The 22,251-nt window shown below is 46.0% G+C and overlaps 1 protein-coding gene across 1 annotated transcript in view; it reads right to left on the bottom strand.

Annotated features, from left to right (window-relative positions):
• THOP1 (thimet oligopeptidase 1) overlaps positions 1-22,251 on the bottom strand; it is a 73,632-nt gene that overhangs the window by 21,118 nt on the left and 30,263 nt on the right. The window contains exon 3 of the mRNA XM_030219202.1: positions 3,799-3,947. Within this exon, the coding sequence (XP_030075062.1) occupies positions 3,799-3,947 (149 nt within the window). The remainder of the gene's footprint in view (positions 1-3,798; positions 3,948-22,251) is intronic.

The following is a 22,251-nucleotide window of genomic DNA, read 5'->3' as shown; positions in this document are numbered from 1 at the left end:
CTAGGAAGCCGTATCCGCTGCCCAATTTCTCCTGACTAGGTCCATGGTTGACTACTATTGATCAGAACAAAGGCCTCCCAGACAATATCCAAGCCATAGGAGGCACCTAAAGGAACATTCCATAGACCATTATTAAAATGTTCTTGGGGAAAATCCACTGTTTATCTGAAGCTGACTCCATGGCAGTGAAAGGTTGAAGGGTTCGTGCTGCCTCTAACGCTGTATCCATCTCCTGAATTGACGTCACGTACTTCCGGGTTCGTCACAAACAGCACTGACCAACCATAGGATAGCAGCACAAGGCACAACCTCAACATCTATAGCCTTCCCTTCGAGTTTGTTCCCTCAGAGTCCTGCCCTCGCGGAAAGAGGAAATGACGTCAGCAGGCGGGACTCAGAGGGAACGAAGTTGAAGGGAAGGCTAGACGGGCAGGGCTTTCAAAGACGCAGCCGCTTCGACGGAGGTAAACAGGGGAACGAGGAGAATCGCTAGGTGGCTGGAGGGGGTGCAGGGGAGCGAGGAGAATCGCTGGGTGGCTGGAGGGGGGGTGGGCACGGGAGAGAAGAGCATCGCTGGGTGGCTGGAGGGGGGCAAGGGAAAAAGGAGAATCACTGGGTGGCTGGAGGGGGAGCAGGGGACAGAGGAGACTTGCTGGGTGGCTGGAGGGGGGCAGGGGACAGAGGAGACTTGCTAGGTGGCTGGAGGGGGGGCAGGGGAAAGAGGAGAATCACTGGGTGGCTGGAGGGAGGGCAGGGGACAGAGGAGACACACTTGCACCCAGCAGTCTCACTCTCTCTCTGTCACACACACACAGTCACTCTCTCACACACACTCTCTCAAACATACACTCCGACAAAAACCTTGCTAGTGCCCGTTTCATTTGTGTCAGAAACTGGCCTGTTTTACTAGTTTCTAGATAAGCAGCATAAAATGTATTGCACTGTTTTGGGATCTTGGATTGGTCACTGTTGGAAACTGGATGCTGGGCTTGATGGACCTTTGGTCTGTCCCAGTATGGCAATACTTATGTACTTATGAGATCACACAAGGCATCCAACTATGTATGCCAAGCTCAGATCCAAGCACAAACTCCTTTATCTCAGTCCTCCTCTTCCTGAGGATCCATCTGACCTTGCTGAACCCAGTGGAGACATGCCCTAGATATACAGGTATTACAGACCACTGCCTAGAACACCAAAAAAAAAAAAAACTACCTCAGAGGACTGCTTCAAGAATTTCCAGCTTCTGACCTTGGATATTCTTCAAGGCTACTCCATCCTCTAGGGGAATGGTAGATTTCTTAGTTACAGCTGTTACCAAAGCTTTGGCTGCTTCAGCTTTTTTTTTTCTCCTTGGGAGCCAATGGTTAAAGCTTCCCCAAAGACCATCCCACCAGCAGACCAGCTTCCAGCATCTCCCATGCTCTGAAATCACAGTACAGATCAATTGATGCAGCAGGAAGGCATTTGTGGACCTAGAAGGTCCCATCCTGGAGGGCATACTTAACGTCCTGCATCCTGAACTAGTGCCTCCAAGATGCTCTCAAGTGCCTATGTAATTAACACCAACAGCTGTTCCTTTCAAAACAGTTGGACCACTGAGGGGCCATCCTTTTCTGTTACTGGAGATGCCCTTACACAAAGGGATCCAGCACTGAGCTACTCTTCTCAGCCACACTGAAGGCCATTTCCTAGTCCAAACCCTCACTGGAGAGGACCAACTGAGTCTTCCAGCTTCCTCAGCTTTGCTCCAATTGTGGCTGCTTTGTCTGCAGGGGCTCAGCAGTGCCCCCCAGCCCTGGGACCCACTGAATGAGGCAGCAGAGTCCACTGGAGGACACCCTGAAAAAAAAAGGTCTGGGGTAGGAGTAAGAAATTCAGCGGAGAACAAAGAGATACAGCCATGTTTAAAGTCCTGGCAGAACTCAACAGTGGAGGATCCAATACAGCCACCACTCCCGCACTTTCAGTCCCTCTCATGCAGCACTAAAATGCAGTTCCCACCTCCTCCACACCTGTGCTGCCAGACTTCCCCACTTCTGGACAGATCTTCCAGCATCAAGAGGCCTTGATCAGACTGCAACACTACTCCCCCGTTGCAGGTACTGCATTGTCCAGCATTGTTTTTCAGCTCCCAGAGTGCGAGCAGTGCTTTGTGCACTCAGAAGGTACTTCCATGCTCCCACAACACACAAACTTTGATCTGCCCACTATCACATATGGAGGGGTCCTGCTCCCAGAACACTTTGCGCGGGTTTCTTGCAGCTTTCCCTCCTGGTGTGAAAGGAGTGTGAGCTGCACAGTACAGGCTTACAGTGGAGGCTGCATGCCACTAGCATTGCCAGATGTTTAATTTTTTATTTGGGGGGAACGACGACGACAAACTTTTATCCCAATCTCCAACTCTCCTCCCGCTGCAACCCCTAAATACTCAAGCCACCTGGTATCCACAAACACTGCCAGCGAAAAGAGGTCCTCCTCTGGTGGCTGGAAACTCTATCAATGGTGGCTGACAGCACGTTACATGGGCTGCCACTGTGCCAGACCCTGACAAATGCTCAGTTTTCACGTATGTGCAAAAACTGAGCATGCAGGGGAGAAGGCTGGCATGGAAGCCCATGGAATGAGTCATGACTGCCAGCACTGGAGAGTTTCTGGCTGCCAGAAGAGGACCTCTTCCACTGGTGGGGCTTGGTGATCCCCACCGGTCTTAGTGTCGCAATTTTGAGAGGGCCTGAGGCCAACCACTGCTGCACGCAGAAGCTCCCTCCTGCTGCCCCAAGCCAACAACAGGTTGCTGCCTGTTCTCCCCAGTGAAACTGGTCCTGCTCTGATCCAGGCTCAACATTACCTCTAGTGCCAAAAATGTCTTTTTTTAAATTTAAGCTTCAGCAGCTGGGGGTGGGGGACATGAAGACATTCAGGGACCATGAATCCTCTAGATGTTCTCCAAGCCTGTGAATAGGCCTGGAAGAATCCTGGCATTTTCCTCTCAGATATACTCAACTGGTGCATTAACTCTCCATCTAGGACCAGGAGCAGCCCCCACCAGATCCAGTTGCACAGTTATGTCTGCCACCATCTGCTGGAGACAGAGAATACTGGTGAGTACAGGCTGCACGGTACCAGGGACAGGGCGCACAAGAAGTTGTTCTCTGTCTCCAATCTGCTGGTTGGTGGACATAACCCACTGGTTCTGGACTGGTCTGGGGGACAATAGAAAATGTACACATGCACTTAGAGAGGGTAATTTTATAAAACAGCACCTAGGTTGTCAAGGTATATAGGCCTATGTTGCTTGTATTTTTATAAAATTAGCCCAGAGAAAGTAGGAGCACATGTTTATACCCTTCCTCAGGCAGCTGTAATTGTGCACATGTATGTGTTCCTAAGAACGAGGTACTGTATGTGTGTGTATATTATAAAATACTATATCCTGTCAATCTCTGCTCAGTTTGATTCTTGATAAACCACCTTTCTGTGTTACAACCAAAGTGGTTTACATATCACACACACACACGTACTACATTTTCTCTAGTGGACTTGCAACCTAAATCTGCATATACCATGTACAGTACACACTAATTTCTCTGTGCTTATATCAAGCGATTTTCTAAGAGCTACTTGAGCATAAAAACCACTGTTGTTGGATGGTACAAACTCCTTTTAGTATTTCCTTATTCAGGGATTAGAATATGTACATCTGTTGAGACTTTTCCCAGTTTGAAGACAATTATTAGAGAATTAGTCGGGTTCCATGTCCATGGCACTCCTGGCCCAGTCTTTACTAGCACTAACCTGCAATTGCTTGAGTCTTTGATACACATCTTGCCTCATGCTCATCTCCACATCAAACTCCGACAGCTTTTTGTCAGCTTCCGTACTAGCATTACGGATGTCTTTGTGAGGGGATACATGCTGAGGGAAATCCAGCATGTTCCTTTGAACTGTAACATTAGGAAACAGCATTATGTCACAGCCAGCTGCACAAAGTGTTTCATGGATATGTCACATAGCACACATGTGTTAGATGGATTGAGAACAGTTTGCAGTTTCCAGCTGCACTTCCGAACAGTGGGACAGTGCAGAGCTTCACACAATGCCACAACTTGTGCTGATCGAACAACATGGTCTTAGCTGGCAAATCTATGTTAGCAAATATACTATAATATCCTACTATTCAGTTTATCTCCTTCACCCTGCAACTGCTGCATTCCATAGAGACAGTTACCTTGTTGAAGTTGCTTCCATAACCCCAGATAACTTCAAATAAGTCTGACATGATTATTATTAGTATTATTAACTGCTTCAAACTCAAGGTGAAATATAAAAACCCACAGTATCAAAAGTATAATTCCAAATTTTGAACATGTAGATGGCAAGAATGAACAACTTAAAATTAACCCAAACAAAGGAAGATGCAATAATATGCTCTGCAGGATTTTACTAGCTATCTACTTTATAACTCCACTTGTAGAGTTAAAAAAATGGAACAGAGAATATAGTTTTTTATCCCACATTGGTAAATGTCTAATTAACTTCATAATACTACATTATGTGACCTACCTACCTCCCTGTCCCAATAATAGTACAGAAGCGTTTTTCAAATGCATTTACTTTAGTTAGAATGGATTTAAAATGGAAGAATGCCTCTGTTCCTATAAGATCAAAGATGTCACTTTAAGCATGGCAGCAGCGAAAGATAAAAAGTCAACATTTAACTACTAGTATTACTACTACTACTTCTTTCTATAGCACTACAAGATTTGAAAATGAAGAAATAAGACCTTACCTGCTACTTTTCCTTCCTTTAGGCCCTCCAAATCAGTCAAGACATTTGGGTTATGCATACCTAACAGCAGATGGAGACTGAAAATACTCAACTCTGAGAACTGTATAAAACCCCTGTGCAGTTCCCAGCTAGCCAGTATTTCTACGACAAAATGAAGTGAGATCCCTAATGGCTGTACTATTACTCATAATGTGCTTCTCCATCAGTATTTAATTAATTAACATTTTTTTCCTCCTAACAACTATGATCAGGAAAATCAGAAAAGTAAGACAGAGAATAAGAGAACCAGAAAAACCACAACTTCACATCTTCCATCAATGTTCAACAAAGGGTGGGCTCTTGACCGGTTGAGGGTCTAAAGGAAAGAAAATTAGTAGGTAAGGTCTAATATCTCCTTCCTCAGCAACCCTCCAGACCAGTCAGAATGCTTGGGAAATACAAAAACAGTACTCATTATGGGTGGGACCCCCAGAGAATAGGAGTCAAGACAGCTGCCAGCTACAAAAGGCCGCATCCTGCTGCACCTGAATATCAATCCTGTAATGCTTCAGGAAGGAGTGCAAAGTAGATCAAATTGCGTCTTACAAATATCCTGTGGCAAAATCAAACTCTCCATCCAGGAGGCTGCTCCCCCCCCCCCCCCCAGTGGAATGTGCCTTAAGAGGCTGAGGGAATCCTGCCCTTTGAAGAGATAGGCCGAAGTAGCCTTTCTTAGCCATCTCACCATGGTCACCTTAGAAGCTGCCACTCCCTTGTTGGGACCACCAATAAACAACCAACTTATTTGAGAGCCAGAAGTCTTTTGTTCTTTTTTAAAATATGCCTTCAAAACACTCATTTCATATTCAATCAATCAATCCTGCCAAATGACGATGAATCTCATCTCCAGACACATCTAACAGCAGTAAGGAAATATACTGATTTAATAAAAATCCATCACCACTTTTTTGGGTAAAGAAAGGGAACTGGCCTCAAAGAAACCTTCTCCAAGGGGGGGGGGGGGGGAAGGTGGGCTCCTGACACAAGGCCTGTAACTCCGAAATCTTCCAACCTTAAGCAATTGGATCCAGAAATACAGTCTTCAACATGAGATCTTTGGAAGTACTCAACACTGCCAAACCTAGATTCAGATTTCAAGGAGGAATGAAAGGCCTTTGGGGCAGACAAATAAGCTTAATTCTCCGAAGAAAAATGTACCAAATCTGAAGAGTAGCCAAGGATTTCCCTTGAATCTTTCCACGAAAGCAAGCTAACACTCCAACCTGCACATTCAGGGATGCCAAGGCCAAGCTCTGTCCAAACCATCCTGAAGGTAAATCCAACACTTCTGCCACTGAAGCCTGCAAAGAAAGACAACCTCTTTTCTGACATCATCCCTCAAATATACGCTAACCCCCGACATAAACTAATGACCTTAACATGGTGGAAATAACCTTGAAGGAAGAGCCAGGCCATAAGTAAGAATGGAGATGGGTCTGGAATTTGAACTGGGCCCTGAAACAGAAAATCACTGGTTCCCTGGGAGGTGAAAAGGAGCACCTACTGCCAGCTGCATCAGGTCCTCATGTCATGACCTGTGAGGCCAATCTGGAGCTACTAGGATCACTGGGCCTGGATGCAACTTTATTCACTGGGAACACAAAAAGAGGGATCTGGGCTGGCCACAGAAGAATCAATGCATCGATCCCTTCTGACCAAGCCTAATGCCACCTACTGAAGAACTGAGGCACCTAAGCATTGCTGAACATCACCATCAGATCTACCACTGGCTGTCCCAAAGCCCAAACTATGCTCTCGAAGATGTCTTGACTTACCATTCTCCCAGGTCCAAGGTGTGTTTGTCTAAGAAATTGGCCTGCACACCGTCTACACCTACTACATAAACCACAGAGATCCAAAGGGTGAGACTCTACCCAGTGCAGAAGAATCATCACCTTTGACACCAGACTACTCTTTTTGATGTAGCCCACCGCTGTGGCATTATGAAAGAGCACACAACGATCTTCCCTCAAGAATTGGTTGCAACCTTCCCAGAGCACAACAAATTGCCTGAGTTGCAGCCTGACCACTCCTCCATCCAGTGACCTTGCAATCACCTGACCGAGGCAATGAGCACCCCAGCCCGACAGGCTGGCATCCATAGTCACTACTGTCCATTCCAGAGACTCCAGGCTCATGCTCCTCTCTAAACTGACTCTACAGAGCCACCAATTAAAACTCCGTTGTGCTGTCTCTTGGAGGAGCAGTCGCATCCCCAAGCTGTGTCGCCGAGGGGGTCAGCAAGAGAAATGGGTCTGCTGCAGAGGATGCATGTGCGTTCTGGCACAAGGTGCTATTTCCAACGTAGCCACCATCGACCAACACCTGCACATAATCCAGCGCTCTGGGAGATCGGTCAAGGAGGAGAGCCCAAATCTGATCCTGCATCTTGAGAATTTATGTTTATTATCAAAATTTAATATACCACTTGGCTTTAACAGATCATGGTAGTTAACAATATAAAATCACAAATTTAAAAGAAAATGAATACAATTTATATTGACAGGAGAGACCTAACAGCATGCACTCAGAGCACTTACAACCAAAATATTCACAAAAGAGTATCATCTTCCCATTAATAGAATCCTAATAGATCCTAAATTGAGTTTGTTCAATAAAAGCAAATGCTGGCTTAAAATACAAGTAAGGTCTTAAATTTCTTTGAATTTAGTTCTGCATGTATATCTTTTGGAATAGCATTCCACAAAAGGGGTGCTAAACGAGAGAAAGCTCTTTCCCTTGCCCAGTTTCCCCTTTTCTAGTACGTGAAGGATCAACCATCCTAAAATCTTGCATCAATCTAAGAACCCTTCCTGGAATGTATGGGATAGTCAAAGTATTTAAATAAAAGGTTTCAACTCATAAAACACTATATAGTCTAAATTCTGGTTGATGGAAGATTGGACAGAAAGGAGGGCTCAAATCTGATCCTGCATCTTGAGATGTCCTGTCAACAGAAGACTCAGTCTTTTTGGCAACTCAGTCTTTCTGGCATATTGAACCGCACCCCCAAATATTTGAGGACCTTCAAGGGTGCGAGGTGACTCTTGGCAGCATTCACTACCCAACCAAGATGCTCCAAACACTGTACTACACGTGCTGTAACCTGCTTGCTCTGCTGAAAAGACTTTGGCCAAATCAACCAGTCATCCAGGTATAGATACACCAAAACACCCTCTTTGAAACTGCTGCCGCCACCACTACCATCCCCTTAGAAAAAGTGTGAGGCGCCATCACAATCTCAAATGGCAGCACACAAAACATAGGAATCTTTGATGAGACTGATGAATGTGAACATGAAGGTACACCTCTGTAAGATCCACCTCTGTGATGCACTGCGACAACAGAACACAGTCTCCATATGAAAGGAAGGAACCTTTAGAGCCCTGTTCTCTCTCTTTAGATTTAAAATGGGCCAAAAGGTATCCTCCTTTTTGAGGAGTAAAAAGTAAATGGAATAACTGCTGGTTTGCTCTTCCCCCGGAACAGGAACAACCCCTCGCAGTTGAAGGAGACGTTGCACCGGAAGCAACAGGGAGGCACACAAAAAAAGGCTGGAAATGGCCGCTCAAACTCTAAAAAAAAATGGTAAAGATCTCTCAACTGAGCTCCTACAGCCACCAGAGGATAGACCCAAACACCTTCATTGTGAACACCTGACCTGCCCGATGAACCCCAGGCCAGACATCCTCCACGATGACCCCCATCCTTTAGACCGAGATTATACACATCTATCAAGGGCTCATGGCTCACAATCTAGAACTGACTACTGGTTACTTTCCACTGAGTTGTTCTCGCGGGTGCGGGAGGCGGGAATAGGTCCTTATGGAGTATCGGACCATGCTTTTGTGTGGTGTGATCTGGAATATGGAGATGTGGGAGGTAAACAATTTTTTTGGCACTTCCCCCAGCAGTTATATCAAGATCCCCAGTTTAAAGAACATTTGTTGAACAAATGGGCAGAATATCAGCTTCACAATGAAGAATTTAGGCAGCAGCCGATTTTATATTGGGAAGCTGCTAAAGCTGTATTGCGGGGTGAAATTTTGCCATATTCCTCCTTTAAAAAGAAATCTCGAGATAGGGAAATATTAAGATTAGAGGAGCAGCTAGTCAAAGTTAGGGTTCAATACGGCAGGAACTCCTTGACCCAGGGCAGAAGTTCTTTGATAGCGCTTCAACAACCCTGAATGAACTCTTACATGAAAGGGCTGTGAAGTCGGCACAGTATTATAAATATCAGCTATTCTTACATGGGAATAAATCTGGTAAGCTTATGTCTACTCTGATTAAACAATCAAGGGGTTCGCGTATTATGGCACAAATATAAGGGGAGAATGGGTTGTTAGTGCGTACAGATTCAGAGATAGCTGCAGTTTTCCATCAATATTATCAAAAGTTATATGGACGCCCACAGGAGTTGCCTTTGGATGGAGATTTATATTTGGAGAATTTGGATCTGCCAAAACTGACAGAGAGGGAAAAATGTAAACTTAATAGGCCAATATAGAAGAGGAGGAAGTGGCCTTAGTGATTCAGCAGCGTGCTTTGTTTAAAGCGCCGGGGCCAGATGGATTTAGGGCCGAATTTTATAAGTTGTTATCCCCGTCAATTCTTTCCATTTTAAAATCATACTTCACACAATTTGTGGAGAGTGGAACTCTTCCGCAGTCATTCCAATTGGCTCAAATAGGCCTGCTTTTGAAACCTGGAAGGGACCCAGAAAAACCTTCTACATATAGACCTATCTCCCTTTTGAACATGGAGACTAAACTATTTGCAAACAGTTTGGCTAATTGGTTGTCTCAAGTACTCCCGAGGTTGATTTCGGAGCAACAAGTTGGGTTTGTGGCAGGGCGCACAATTACCCATAATATGCGGCAGCTCTTGCTCTCCATGGAACAAGTAGAGAAAGCAGCTACCCCTTCTTTATTTTTTTTTCCCCACTTTAAATATTTTTATTAATGAAGCAACTTGCAACATTCAAGACAGTACAGATAATGCCAAGTTGACCTAAAATATTGGACATCCATATAATATAACAGAAAGAACAAAACAACAACCCAGTCACCCTTATGGTGAAATTGAACTATCAACTCCCAATCACTATAAACAAGGGTCTACACCCTCAGCTCTGTCCTACCCCCTTAAATTTGTTCAAGCATATAATTGCCTCACTTCCCCCTCTTCCGTTCCTCCCTTCCCTACCACCACCCCCCCTCCCTTCCTCCCCCCTCCCCAACTATCACCCGTTCCTATCAAAGTTTGATTGTCCCCACCCATTCTTGCAGTTGAGACCATCCTCTCTTGCGCCTTAGCTCCCCATCTCTACAGTATGCCATTAAGCATTCCATAGCTATGAGTTGTTCTAATTTTGCTTTCCTATCCCCCAAGGAAGGAGGGCCAGTAACTCGCCACTTCCGAGCTATCAGGCATTTTGCTGCCGCCAGACCCCAATGTAACATTTTGCTCCGTTCCCATGAGTCACTGTCATTATACATCCCCAGCAAGCACACCTGTGGACTGCACACCATGGAATCTCCAAACATTCTTACCAATGCTTTTATCACTGCCTCCCAAAACGGTATCAACCGGGGGCAGGACCACCAAATGTGCAGAAATGAGCCCTTGTCTTTACCACATCTCCAGCACTGGTCAGAAGCATTAGGGTACATATCCCTAATTCTCTCAGGAGTGTAATACCACCTCGATAGCACCTTGTGTGCATTCTCTTGCACTAGAGCGCATGTGGAGGCCTTTTGAACCTCCCCACATATCCTCTCCCATTCCTGATCATTGAAGCAGCAATTTAAGTCTGATTCCCATGCTCCCTTGAAGCGAAAGGGGGCAGGGTCACTGCCTCTCATAAATTTGTATAGCACCGAGATGGATCTAGGCACCCTCCGTAATATACACCATAAATTCTCCAAGCTCTCCTTATCCTGAGTGCTGCCACCCCTCCATCCCATCGCTCCCATAAAATACTTAATCTGTAAGTAAGAAAAACGATCTCCTTCAGGGAGTCCATATTGTAACCTCAATTCCTCAAAGCTCTTAATCTGGGCCCCTTGGAGCACATCTCGAAAACTCGAAAGGCCCAAGTGATCCCATCGCACAAAACCTGATTATCCTTCCCAGCCCCGAACTTCGGCTCCCATCTTATCCCCGCCCTAGTGGAGACCCCATCTCCCTGTCCCTACTTCCTCTGAAAATGTGCCTAAGATATGGGTTATCCATGCCCGCCAACACCCCCCCCAATCCCTCAGTGGTCCATAGTAACGATTTTAAACCCCTATGTGGGAAGTACGATTGTTCCACTTGACCTGTTGGCTTAAGCCTGCCCCCTTCCCACTCCAGCACCATCTTGACCTGAGCAGCCTGATAATACCACTCAAGCCGAGGCATTGCTCTACCCCCTCTTTTAATCTCTCCCCATATCACCCTTCCCGCTAACTGGGGTTGTTTTCCGTCCCATACAAATTGCAATATCTGGCGTTGTAATTGCTGCATCTCCCGCTTGGGGACCGCCACTGGCAAACACTGAAACAGAAACAACAGCCTAGGCAAGACGTTCATCCTTATTACCGCCATCCTCCCCCACCACGACAGCCACAACCCTTTCCACCGTGATTATTCAATTCTAATGCACTCCACTATTTTGCCATAATTAAGTCCATAGACTCTACTCAGATCTCTAGGAATACAAACCCCCAGATACCTAATATGACTTCCGGCCCACTTAAAAGCAAACCTCTGCTTCAAACAGTTTTCTTCTTCCTGGGAGACCGAAATGCCTAATATTTTGCATTTCTCCATATTAATCCGCAACCCCGCATACTGTTCAAATTCCCCCAGGACATCCACCACCTCCTCCAACATTTTCCCTGGATCTGTCACAAAGCAACAGATCATCCGCATACAGTGCCATGCGATGTTCCCTTTTCCCCACTGTGAAACCCCAAAACTCCGGATAGCCATGTAACCTCTCTGCCAAGGGCTCTATATATATATATATAGCAAACAATAGGGGCGACAGGGGGCAGCCCTGCTTGGTTCCACGTTCAATAGCAAAAAAAGGAGGTATACCGGCCATTGATCTGTATACAGGCCTTCGGCGCTGCATACAAGGCTGCTATCCACCTGCAGAAATTATCCCCAAGACCCATACGCAGCATAACCTCTTTCAGAAACACCCAGTCAACCCTGTCAAACGCTTTTTCGGTGTCTAGTGTTAACAGTATTGCCCCTGGGAGTCTCTTCTGTGCTTCCCATTGCAAGTGGAGGGTACGGCGAATGTTGTCACCCACCTGTCGACCCGGGATAAACCCCGACTGGTCATCCCCTATCAACTTTGGTAGGACCCGTCCCAACCTGTTGGCCCACATCTTGGCCAGTATCTTTACGTCAACATTTAAAAGTGAAATGGGTCTATAGGAGCCACATACAGGGATCCTTTCCTGGCTTAAGCAACAAAGATATCCCTGCTTCCATCATTAAATTCGAGATCCCCCTTCCCTCCAATACTCCATTCCCTAGCCTGATAAGCTGGGGCCCCAACTCCTCCGCATAACACTTAAAAAACCGAGCGGTGTAACCATCCAATCCCGGGGCCTTCCCATTCGGGAGGTTCTTAATTACCCCATATACTTTCCCCCATCTTATCGGTTCTCCCAATCGTACTCGCTCAGCTTCACTAAGACACGGGAACTGTAGCTGATCTAAAAATTGTCCTATTTCCCCCCTACTCATATCCTCCCCCTTCTTATACAATTCTTCATAGTATGTCCCAAAGCTTCTAGATGTATCCACATCTGCATAATGCCAACCCCCCTTACCATCTCTCAGCCTTTGAATAAGTGTCTTCACTCGCCTCACCCGCAACCGACGTGCCAGAAAAGCGCTTGATTTATTAGCAAACTCAAAGGTCTGCTGTTTCAGCTTGGTTTGCATATATTCAATCTCTATCATTTGCAATTGTGCCAATGCTCCCCTTACTGCTGTAAGCTCCTCCCCCAACTTTTTTGTGGGTTGCCTCTTATGTTGTTTTTCCAGTTGCACTAGGTGAGCTCGTAACTCCAAGGATTTCTGACCTCTTTCTCTTTTTCTCCGTGCACCCCATTTAATAAAAACTCCTCTAACCACTCCTTTCATAGCGTCCATAAGGATCCATCATTAACCTCACCATTATCATTAAGTTGATAAAATTCCTGTATCGCCCTCCTGATGTCCTCCCTCACTGTTTCATCTCCCAATAGAGTCTCGTTGAGCCTCCATAGGCCCCCCCTCTGCCTACCCCCCAGCCCCTTAAACCTAGTCCATATAGGAGCGTGATCAGAGACCTGACAAGTCTCTATTTCTGCTGCTTCTATCATATGCCAACTGTTGCGGTGTACCCACAAGCTGTCTAACCTCGCAAAAGACTGTGCTGCATGTGAATAATGGGTGTAATTTCTCTGTGTTCCATGTAATAATCTCCAGCAATCCACTACCTCACATTCCTTCAAAAAGTTCAACAACGCCTTACGACCGGCACTTCCAACCCCCTCCTTCCCATGGAATGATCCAAATCCGCGTCTGGGGCAATATTGAAATCCCCCCCTATGACACTTGGCCTTTAATAAAACCTTGGATTTCCTCCTTCAGAGAATCAAAAAAATTGCTTCTGACCTTCATTAGGTGCATAAATATTAATAAATGTGATCTCCTTACCTTGTAGAAGTCCCCTAATCCCCAATCATCGGCCACTCGAGTCCCGAAATTCTTCTTGTATGCTTAGCCCACAGGTGTGCCGCACCATTATAGCTACTCCCCCAACCTTTCTGGCCTCCCGTCCCTGATGTACCAGTACTTCTCTAAAGGGCCGGCGCCGCAATAAATGCGTGTCTCTCGGTCTCAGATGTGTCTCTTGCATCATCGTCACATCCCATTTTAACCTATTCAATTCCTTAAAAACTCGGCCCCGCTTCCCCTGATGGTGAAGCCCATTCACATTCCAGGACCCTACTGTTAGTGTTTCCCCAGATCCCTCCCGCCTCCCCCCGCCTTCCCTCATCTTCACCCCTCCCCTTTTCCCTTTCCCTCCTCCCCTCTCCCAACCCCCCCCCTCCCTTTGCCGATCTCTGGTCCAGAAGATCAGCCATAGTAGGAAAAGTAACGTACGTTTCCAGATGCTTTGATCATATATATCATTAGACAAACCCCCCTCCCCACTCCTCTTATAACCCTTAAACACAGGCTACCCCCCCCCCTACTCGTGTCTGTTCCTTACCCAACTCTAACCCTCTATTTCCTCCCCCCCAAAACTCTCTTGTCTAACATCAAACTGCGCCAGCACAAGTCCTATGTGTGCTTTCTGAGCCACTCATACAGTCCGGATGTCTTCCTCTCCCAGAAACATCCCATCGTTCTGGCAAACCAGATCTTCCACTCTCTTCCTCTCCAGCCTCAGCAGTTCAGCTTGAAGTCAACACCACTATTCGGTATAACAGCCGCTCGTGACGCACTCCAATTTGGGTAGCACAGTTCCACCTGTTAAAGCGATTACTGTCAAAGCAACCAAGTGACTTGCCCCAAACTCCACATCAAGCATGCTAACCAGCTGTCCTTTCGAATCCAGGTTTGCTCTATTGTCCAGTGTAGCAAAGCGGTAACAACCCATGTGTCCGTAATGTCTCAGCAGCCCCCACTTTAGGAAGCCTGCTTGTCCCTCTTCTTTCCTCGCTCCACCACCACTTGCCATGCTGAATCTCTCCTAGGAGCCGCTTGAGTTCGTGATTCCTGATTCTGCACCGGTACATCTTGACATCCCATGGCCCGCAACGCCGACCACGCTTCCTCTGACGTTATAACCTTGCGGGATTTCCCATCTACTGTAATCCAAACTGCAAAGGGGAACAACCATCTGTATCTGATCCCCTTAGTACGCATATATCCAGTAACTTCTCTGAATGATCCACGCTTCATCGCTTCATCAGCGTTGTGCGTGCCAAATCCTGAAAGACCCCTATTTTGTAATTCTTCCAGGTAATTTCTTTGCTCAACCGGACCTGTTTCAGGATTAGTTCTTTTACGGGGAAGTCTAGAAAGCAGACAACCATATCCTTCGGGTTTGAATCTCTGCGGGGTCCCTGTGCTCGATGCACACGTTGAATGTGTATCTCCGGGGGGGGGGGGGGGGGGGGGGTGTCCGACCCCGAGGCCAAAATATGCTGGCATAGTTCTTTTATAACAGCCTCACAGTTGGAAAAAATATCTAGCTCAGGGATACCTTTAAATCTTAAATTGTTCCGCCGAGACCTATTCTCTAGGTCTTCAATTTGCTCCCTGAGCCGGCCCAACTCCTCCTGTTCCTCAGTTGCCTTCCTCCGCATAGAGTCCATCTCCGATTGAAGGGTCACCATCCCCCCTTCTACTTTGTCCACTCGGGACCCCAATTCATGCATCTCCGCTCTGATGTCTTTGAGGGCATTTTGAACATCTAATCGGATCCCCGCGAAGTCAGATTTTAAGTCTTGAAGCAGCCCTGCTACGTCCGATTGCAACATACTTGCAGCCTCTGCAGGTTCCTCGCTCCGTACCGTGTGTTCCTGTGGGGCATGTGCAGTCGCCATCTTGGATCCTCGCAGCTCCGGCCCCACTCTCCCTTCGTTCACTTTTTCGCGACGCTCCGGTGTATATCGAAATCACTCAAGGGTTTTTTTTGGTGGCATAGCCTGGAGGCGTACTCTCTGTCGTACTCGATCCGTCTCTCACTGTATGAGCAAGTTTGTAGTGCCAACAACTATCAGCCCCGGCAGAGCTCCTCCTTCAGACCACCACCTTGGATCGTGACGTCATTTCCTCCCAGCAATCCGTTTTTTAATCCAAACAAAATTATCCTGCAGATACCAGGTCAGGAGTTAGCTTCCAATGTCACATGTCACCACTCCGGCAACTCACTTTCTTCCTTAAAGATGTATCATATGCTGCAGGCTAGCAGTTAATTATCACAGCGTGAGCTCAATCCCAGTACATAAACTGCTTTTATTCTCCAAGTCTGCCTGTTACAGCCCGGTGCAAAAGATCCTGTCAGTCAACCCTCCTCCACACAGTCACTTCATAGCAAAGAAGGGAGACACAGTTCACAATGTAGGAAGCTCACAGATCACAGGGCTCCTGAGATAGCGAGGAATGCAGCCCTTCACATAAGAGACTCCTGGGCAAACACTGTACTGGGCTCCGGACAGGCAGCTGCAGCTCTCTGTGTCCTCCACGATATTCTCCAACTGTGCTGAAATCTTCACACGAGCCCCGTCTCTCAGCAGCCCAGGAATCCCTCGTAACAGGGATGTCCTGGCTCAGTGTTAGCTCACGCTGCTTCCCGCCTTGTCCTCAAGCAGCCTGTCCGACCCCCACCAGGTAGGAGAGAAGGAACTTTCATCTGCTGCTCTCTCCACTCTCTGGCCCAGATGCATTAAAGACGTCGGTAATTCCCGTTCCCTACCGATTCCATAGCGAATCGGTAGGGAACGGGAATGCATCAACGATAGGGAATGCAAATGAGCTACTCGTTGTAGCTCACTTGCATTCTCTATTCCTTCGGTACCTGAGTCGGAGAATCGGAACGTCCCTTTAGATTAGGCTCCTCTTCCTGGTCTCTTCAGCCAATCAAAGCGGGCTTAGCTGGCTGTTGTCAGCGAAACGCGCTCTGATTGGCTGAAGAGACCAGGAAGAGGAGCCTAATCTAAAGGGACGTCCCGATTCTCCGGCAACCAGGAAAATATAAAAGTTTTGCTGTGGAGGGGCGGCGAAGACAAAATAGAAGGGGGGAAAAAACACCAGCGCCGGCAGAGCTAAAAAAAAATGCAAAAAAAAAGACATCTCTCAGAAGCGCAGGGAGAGTATGTCCTTAAAGGACGCCCCTCACATGCATTCCCTGCTTTTTTTTTTTTCTACCTTTTTTTTGGGGCCCTTTTCCTTTCCGATTCCCTCACAGGAGCCCTAACGAGAGGTCAGACATCTCGTTAGGGTTCCTACGGTAAGGGAATTGGAAAAACGGTAGTGCATCTCATTATAATGGGCTGCAACGGTAGTGCAGCTCATTATAATAGCTTTTCAATCATTTGCATTCCGTTTTCGTTGCCTGCTACCGTAGCAGGGAAAATGCCCTTAGTGCATTCCCGGGGTGAACTACTTGCGTTTTAAACTGGCTGGAACCAGTTTAAAACGCAAGTTGTGGGCTCGTTAGGTTTTGTGCATCTGGGCCTCTGTCCCTTCTTCACAGCTCATTTATCCTCAGCTGCACAATCTCACACCTTCTCACCCTTCAATCCACACCTAATAGCCTGTCAGTGCCTGGGGAATCGCTGGATACCACATAGCCCCAACCGAGCCTCTTGTTTAAGCCTCCATTTTAGATGGTAACGTCACTTCCTCTGCTCACTATCCCTTCCTTATTAGTTAGCTTTGATGCTGAAAAAGCATTTGATCGGGTGCACTGGGAATTTCTTTTTGCGGTGTTGAGACAATATGGGTTTTCCGGGGGGGGGTTTTTTTGCAGGCGACATATGCGCTTTACAAATCACCGAGGGCAAAGATACAGGTTAATGGACAATTCTCCGCGGAGATAGGGATACATAGAGGCACTAGGCAGGGCTGCCCCTTGTCACAAATGCTTTTTGTCTTATCAATGGATCCTTTGATCAGGGATATTATGGGGAATCCTCTATATTTCAACTTTTTTATTGAGATCAAAAATTCTCAGAATTACAGTCTTCAGCAAGTATATATTGTCATACCTTCAAATTATACAGCAACTCAACGTTCAGATCCATTCTCATATTTTAGCCTTCTTAACTTTCTCTATATCCCCCCTCCCCTCACCCCCCCTTATACCTCATATAAATTCTCTACATAAACATCAAAACATTTACCCCCTATATTCATAATTTATTAAGGCTTAGGCTTCTCCCCTGATGTGATAACTTGGCTAAATAAGGATTCCAGAGCTTCAAAAATCGGGTTTTACGTTTAAATGAGCCTCTAACCTCTTGTGCTTCCCATGTAAGTACTTGATGTATTTGGTTACGCCAGTGCCAGAATTCTGGTGCGTCCGATGAAGTCCACTGTTGCAATATACATTTTCTTGCAATCAAACATAGCTTACGGCACAACAGCACCTCTCCCGCTCTGAGCCCCCCAAAGGAACCCGGGCAATCAAGCACCACTTGAATAGATGTCCCCTGAACATGGCTTGACATCAAAAGGGAGAGGAAAGCTGCCACCCTCCTCCAAAAACATCTTATAATCGGACATTCCCAGAGCCCATGGTATAGAGAATTATCAGCAACTTTACATTTCGGGCAAGTAGGTGTTTCAATTCCCCCCGCTCGAAATAGCTGGACCTGTGAAAAATAGGCTCTGTGAACAATTCTGTATGCACATTCTCGGTATCCTGCCCCGCTAATTAATTGGGGAATGCCCTTAAGATGAGCTGCAATATCCCAGAAAGCAAGATCACATCCCACATCCAACTCCCATCTTCTCCGAAGCTGGGTCAGCTCCTTCCCAGGTGCCAAAGACCAGATTTTCTTCTGTAGCTTGGATATGGCTGGCGCCTCCTCTGAGATTTCCGTAAATAAATTCTGTATTCTCTCTCCCAATTTAAACTTAAGTGCTTCTTTGTCAAGAGAGTGAACATAGTGCTTCAGCTGGCAGTAGGCAAAATTGTCACCCCAGCTAATTGATTCATGCGGAATCAAATTGTCCAGAGCTCTAGGCACCCCTGCTGATCTACCACTGCTCCCAAGTTACGGAGACCCTGAGCCTCCCACCGCGTAAACACTGAATTCTCCTGTCCAGGTCTGAACATTGGGTTCCCCCTTATCGTTAGAAGTTCTGATACCCTCGGGTCACCTCCAAATTGTTTACCCAGGAATCTCCACGCTTCCCATACAGGGCTCAGCAATACTGATTTTCTCATCAACTGAGGCAAGGACTTGTATATCCCCCTGCAGTAATGACACCAGCTGGTATGGTTTAAACAGCTCTTTTTCTATCTCCAGAGGTGTGTGGTATTCCGAGGCAAAGATCCAGTCACGCACATGTCTCAAATTGCATGCAATGTTATAGTATTTAATGTTGGACAAGCCTATTCCTCCCTGATTCCACCCCCCCCAGTAATGATGACATCCGAACCTTTGCCTTCTTATATGCCCAACAAAACTTCATCACTATACAGTAGAACATCCTTATATCTTTCTGTAATAACTGCAAAGGCAGAGTTTGCATTACATATAACCACCTGGGGAGAATTACCATGCGAATTAGACACACGCGCCCTGATAATGACAATGCCAGTCCTTTCCAGGCTTCCAATTGTTGTTTTGTTTTGTCTAACAGCCACTGCACATTTGTTCTATAAAGCACCTTTGTCCTTGGTGTTAAATAAATGCCCAGATAGCGGAATGAATCCTCCACCCATTTCAGTGGGAACTGTCCCCTCCATGTTCTACGAGTATCTGCTGTTATGGCCATCGCTTCCGACTTGTCGTAGTTTAATTTGAACCCAGAGTATGCCCCGAATTCTGAAAAAACTTCCAAAAAGATCACCTAATGACTCATGTGGGTTTGTTAGCAATACCAACAAGTCATTAGCGAAAGCCGCTACCTTAAATTCCTGTTCTCCAAGCCGCACCCCCCTAATTGTGGAACATTGATTTATGTCTCGGATTAATGGGTCCATATATATTGCAAAAAGTAAGGGCGACAGCGGACAGCCCTGCCGAGTCCCTCTCTTAATTTCAAATTCCTCAGAATACATTCCATTCACCCACAGCTTAGCTTTTGGTGATTCATACAATGCTGCTATCGCCCTCACAAACCATCCTTGGATCCCATATTTGTCCAAGGTAGAGAACAGAAAGGGCCACTCCACCCGATCGAATGCCTTTTCGGCATCGAAGCTAATCATAATAGATGATTCACCCCCAGCCTCCAGGCGTTCCAGGGATGCTAAAATACACCTAAGATTTCGTGCCACTGATCTTCCCTGAACAAACCCCACTTGAGCTTCATGAATAATGCATGGGAGGACACGTCTTAGCCTATTCACCAGTATCTTAGCAAATCATTTTACTTCTTGGTTGAGAAGCGAAATAGGTCTATACGAAGTTACTAAGGTGTGATCCCTTTTAGGTTTAGGCAAAACTAATATCTGGGCCAAGTTAAGATGTCCCGGCAAATGATCTTGGTCTACCCAGGCATTGAATGCGCGAGTTAAAGACGGTACTATCGAGTCTCCCAGCAATTTGTAAAATTCTGCTTTAAACCCGTCTGGGCCCGGAGATTTACCAAATTTACAACACCCTATTGCCCAACTCACTTCATCACAACTTATAGGAGCATTCAGAATTTTTCGTTCTTTCGATTGAATTTTAGGGGTTGAGACATTGTCCAGGTAAAGCTCTTCGCTTAGACCTCTCTCTTCCCCTGAGCCATACAGTGATTGAAAAAAACTTTGAAAAACGTCTCATCTCTTTATCTGTGTGGAGTAGTTTCCCCCCCTCATTCCTAATAGTTAAAAAAGTGTCTGGAAGAACTTTTAGACGCTATTAGCCTTGCCAGCATCTTACCACCTTTATTTCCTTGTTTGTAAAGTTGAAATTTATAGTACGTTTGTGATTTATCCGCCCGGTCATGGAGTAAGGCGTTCAGAGTTGTCTGGACTGTTATAATATCTTGTCTAATTTTGGGGGTTGGCTTTTTCCCAAATTGTTTTCGTAAGCTCAGTAGTTGTTTCTCCAAGCGTAAGATTTCTCTATCCCTGACTTTCTTATGATGACTTACATAGCTTATAATGTCCCCTCGCAGTACTTTCCCAACTTCCCAAAATAGTACTGAATTATCTTTTACCCCTTCGTTGAAGTGTGAATATTCTCCCCACTTACTCACTAAGAACTACTTGAACTTCCCAACATTATATAGGTAGCTAGGGAAAGACCAGCTTTTTTGCACCCCCTCCTGACTCCCCAAGTTCCAGGTCATCCAGACCGTCGCATGGTCTGAGATTATACAGGGGCCAACTTCAGCTTCTCCTACATCTGAAAAGAGCTCTCTCGAGATTAACAGATAATCGATCCTGGAATGAGTACCATGAGCCCTGGACTGATGAGTGTATTCCTTTTCTAAAGGGTGTAGTACTCGCCAAACGTCTATAAGGTTAAGTATAGAACAGAGGTCCGGCAAGCCCCTCGATGTTTGTGTCCCTCGACCCTGCACAGGATTAGATCTATCCAACTGCATATCCCAAGTCATGTTAAAATCACCCCCTAGCACCAATGGGACAGGGTCTACCTGAGTTAGTATTGATACTAGTTTCTTATAAAATTTAAGGTCAAGTTGATTAGGGGCGTATATACTTCCTAGGTTCACCGGCTGTCTAGCTATTACCGCCTTACAGAAAACAAAACGACCTTCTGGGTCTTTTAAAATGTTAGTGAGTTGCATGGCCACCCCCTTTCGGATGAGAATTGCCACTTCTCCTCTACGTCCCACTGCCGCCGAAGATACGCATTCCCCTACCCACCATTTCGCCAACTTGGCATGTTCACTCTCTGACAAATGTGTTTCTTGTAAAAATACTATATCAGCTCGGATTCGTTGTAAGTAATGCAGTATTTTTGATCTTTTTATGGGGGAGTGAATACCTCCCACATTCCATGTGATTATCTTAGTCATTTTTCCTTGCATTTAGTGTGTATTGTCCACCAGATAGTTACCTTATTGTCTGAGAGGAGCCAGCCCAGCCTCTGACCCCCCTTGTGTAATCCAGTAGTTCTCTTCCAAGCCCACACATCATATTGAGTAATTATCCAAAGTAATTGAGCCCTCATCCTTAGTGTTAATGCCCATCCACTTACTTCCCCTCCCTGAGACCCTCCCTTCCCTATCCCTCTCCCCTCTATCCCACCCAATACCGTCTTCCCAAACCCCTTCTTACCCCCAAGATCCCTCCCTAGGATCAAGTCACTTTAAACGCCGCCCCCTCAATCTCAAATCAGGCCTATTAACATAAATGTTTTAAAAGTTTTATTAATATCCCTTATGATATCTCAGTTATTTAACCCTACCCCCCTCCATCTCTCCAATTCCCTCCCACCTTAACATTCGACTTCTCTTCTTCAGATGAACCCCCATTTAAAAAAACAAATAATAATAACCATATCAATCAAACATGGATTCTTTCAATCATATATATAGTCCACATAAGGAGAGGAATAATTCTTCTTATCACCAGTCCCCGTATGTCAACAAGTTCTTGCTGTGGCTCTAAATTTCAACAATACTTCTTTATGCCATCGGGTTGTAAGTCCCCACAGTTCAATTTCACAGAAAAAATATATACAAAATCAAACCTTCTCCCTCGCTCTTATCGCATATGT

Source organism: Microcaecilia unicolor, chromosome 11 (genome assembly GCF_901765095.1).
Source record: "Microcaecilia unicolor chromosome 11, aMicUni1.1, whole genome shotgun sequence".
NCBI lineage: Eukaryota > Metazoa > Chordata > Amphibia > Gymnophiona > Siphonopidae > Microcaecilia > Microcaecilia unicolor.
This window is presented reverse-complemented; position numbering and strand designations above follow the sequence as displayed.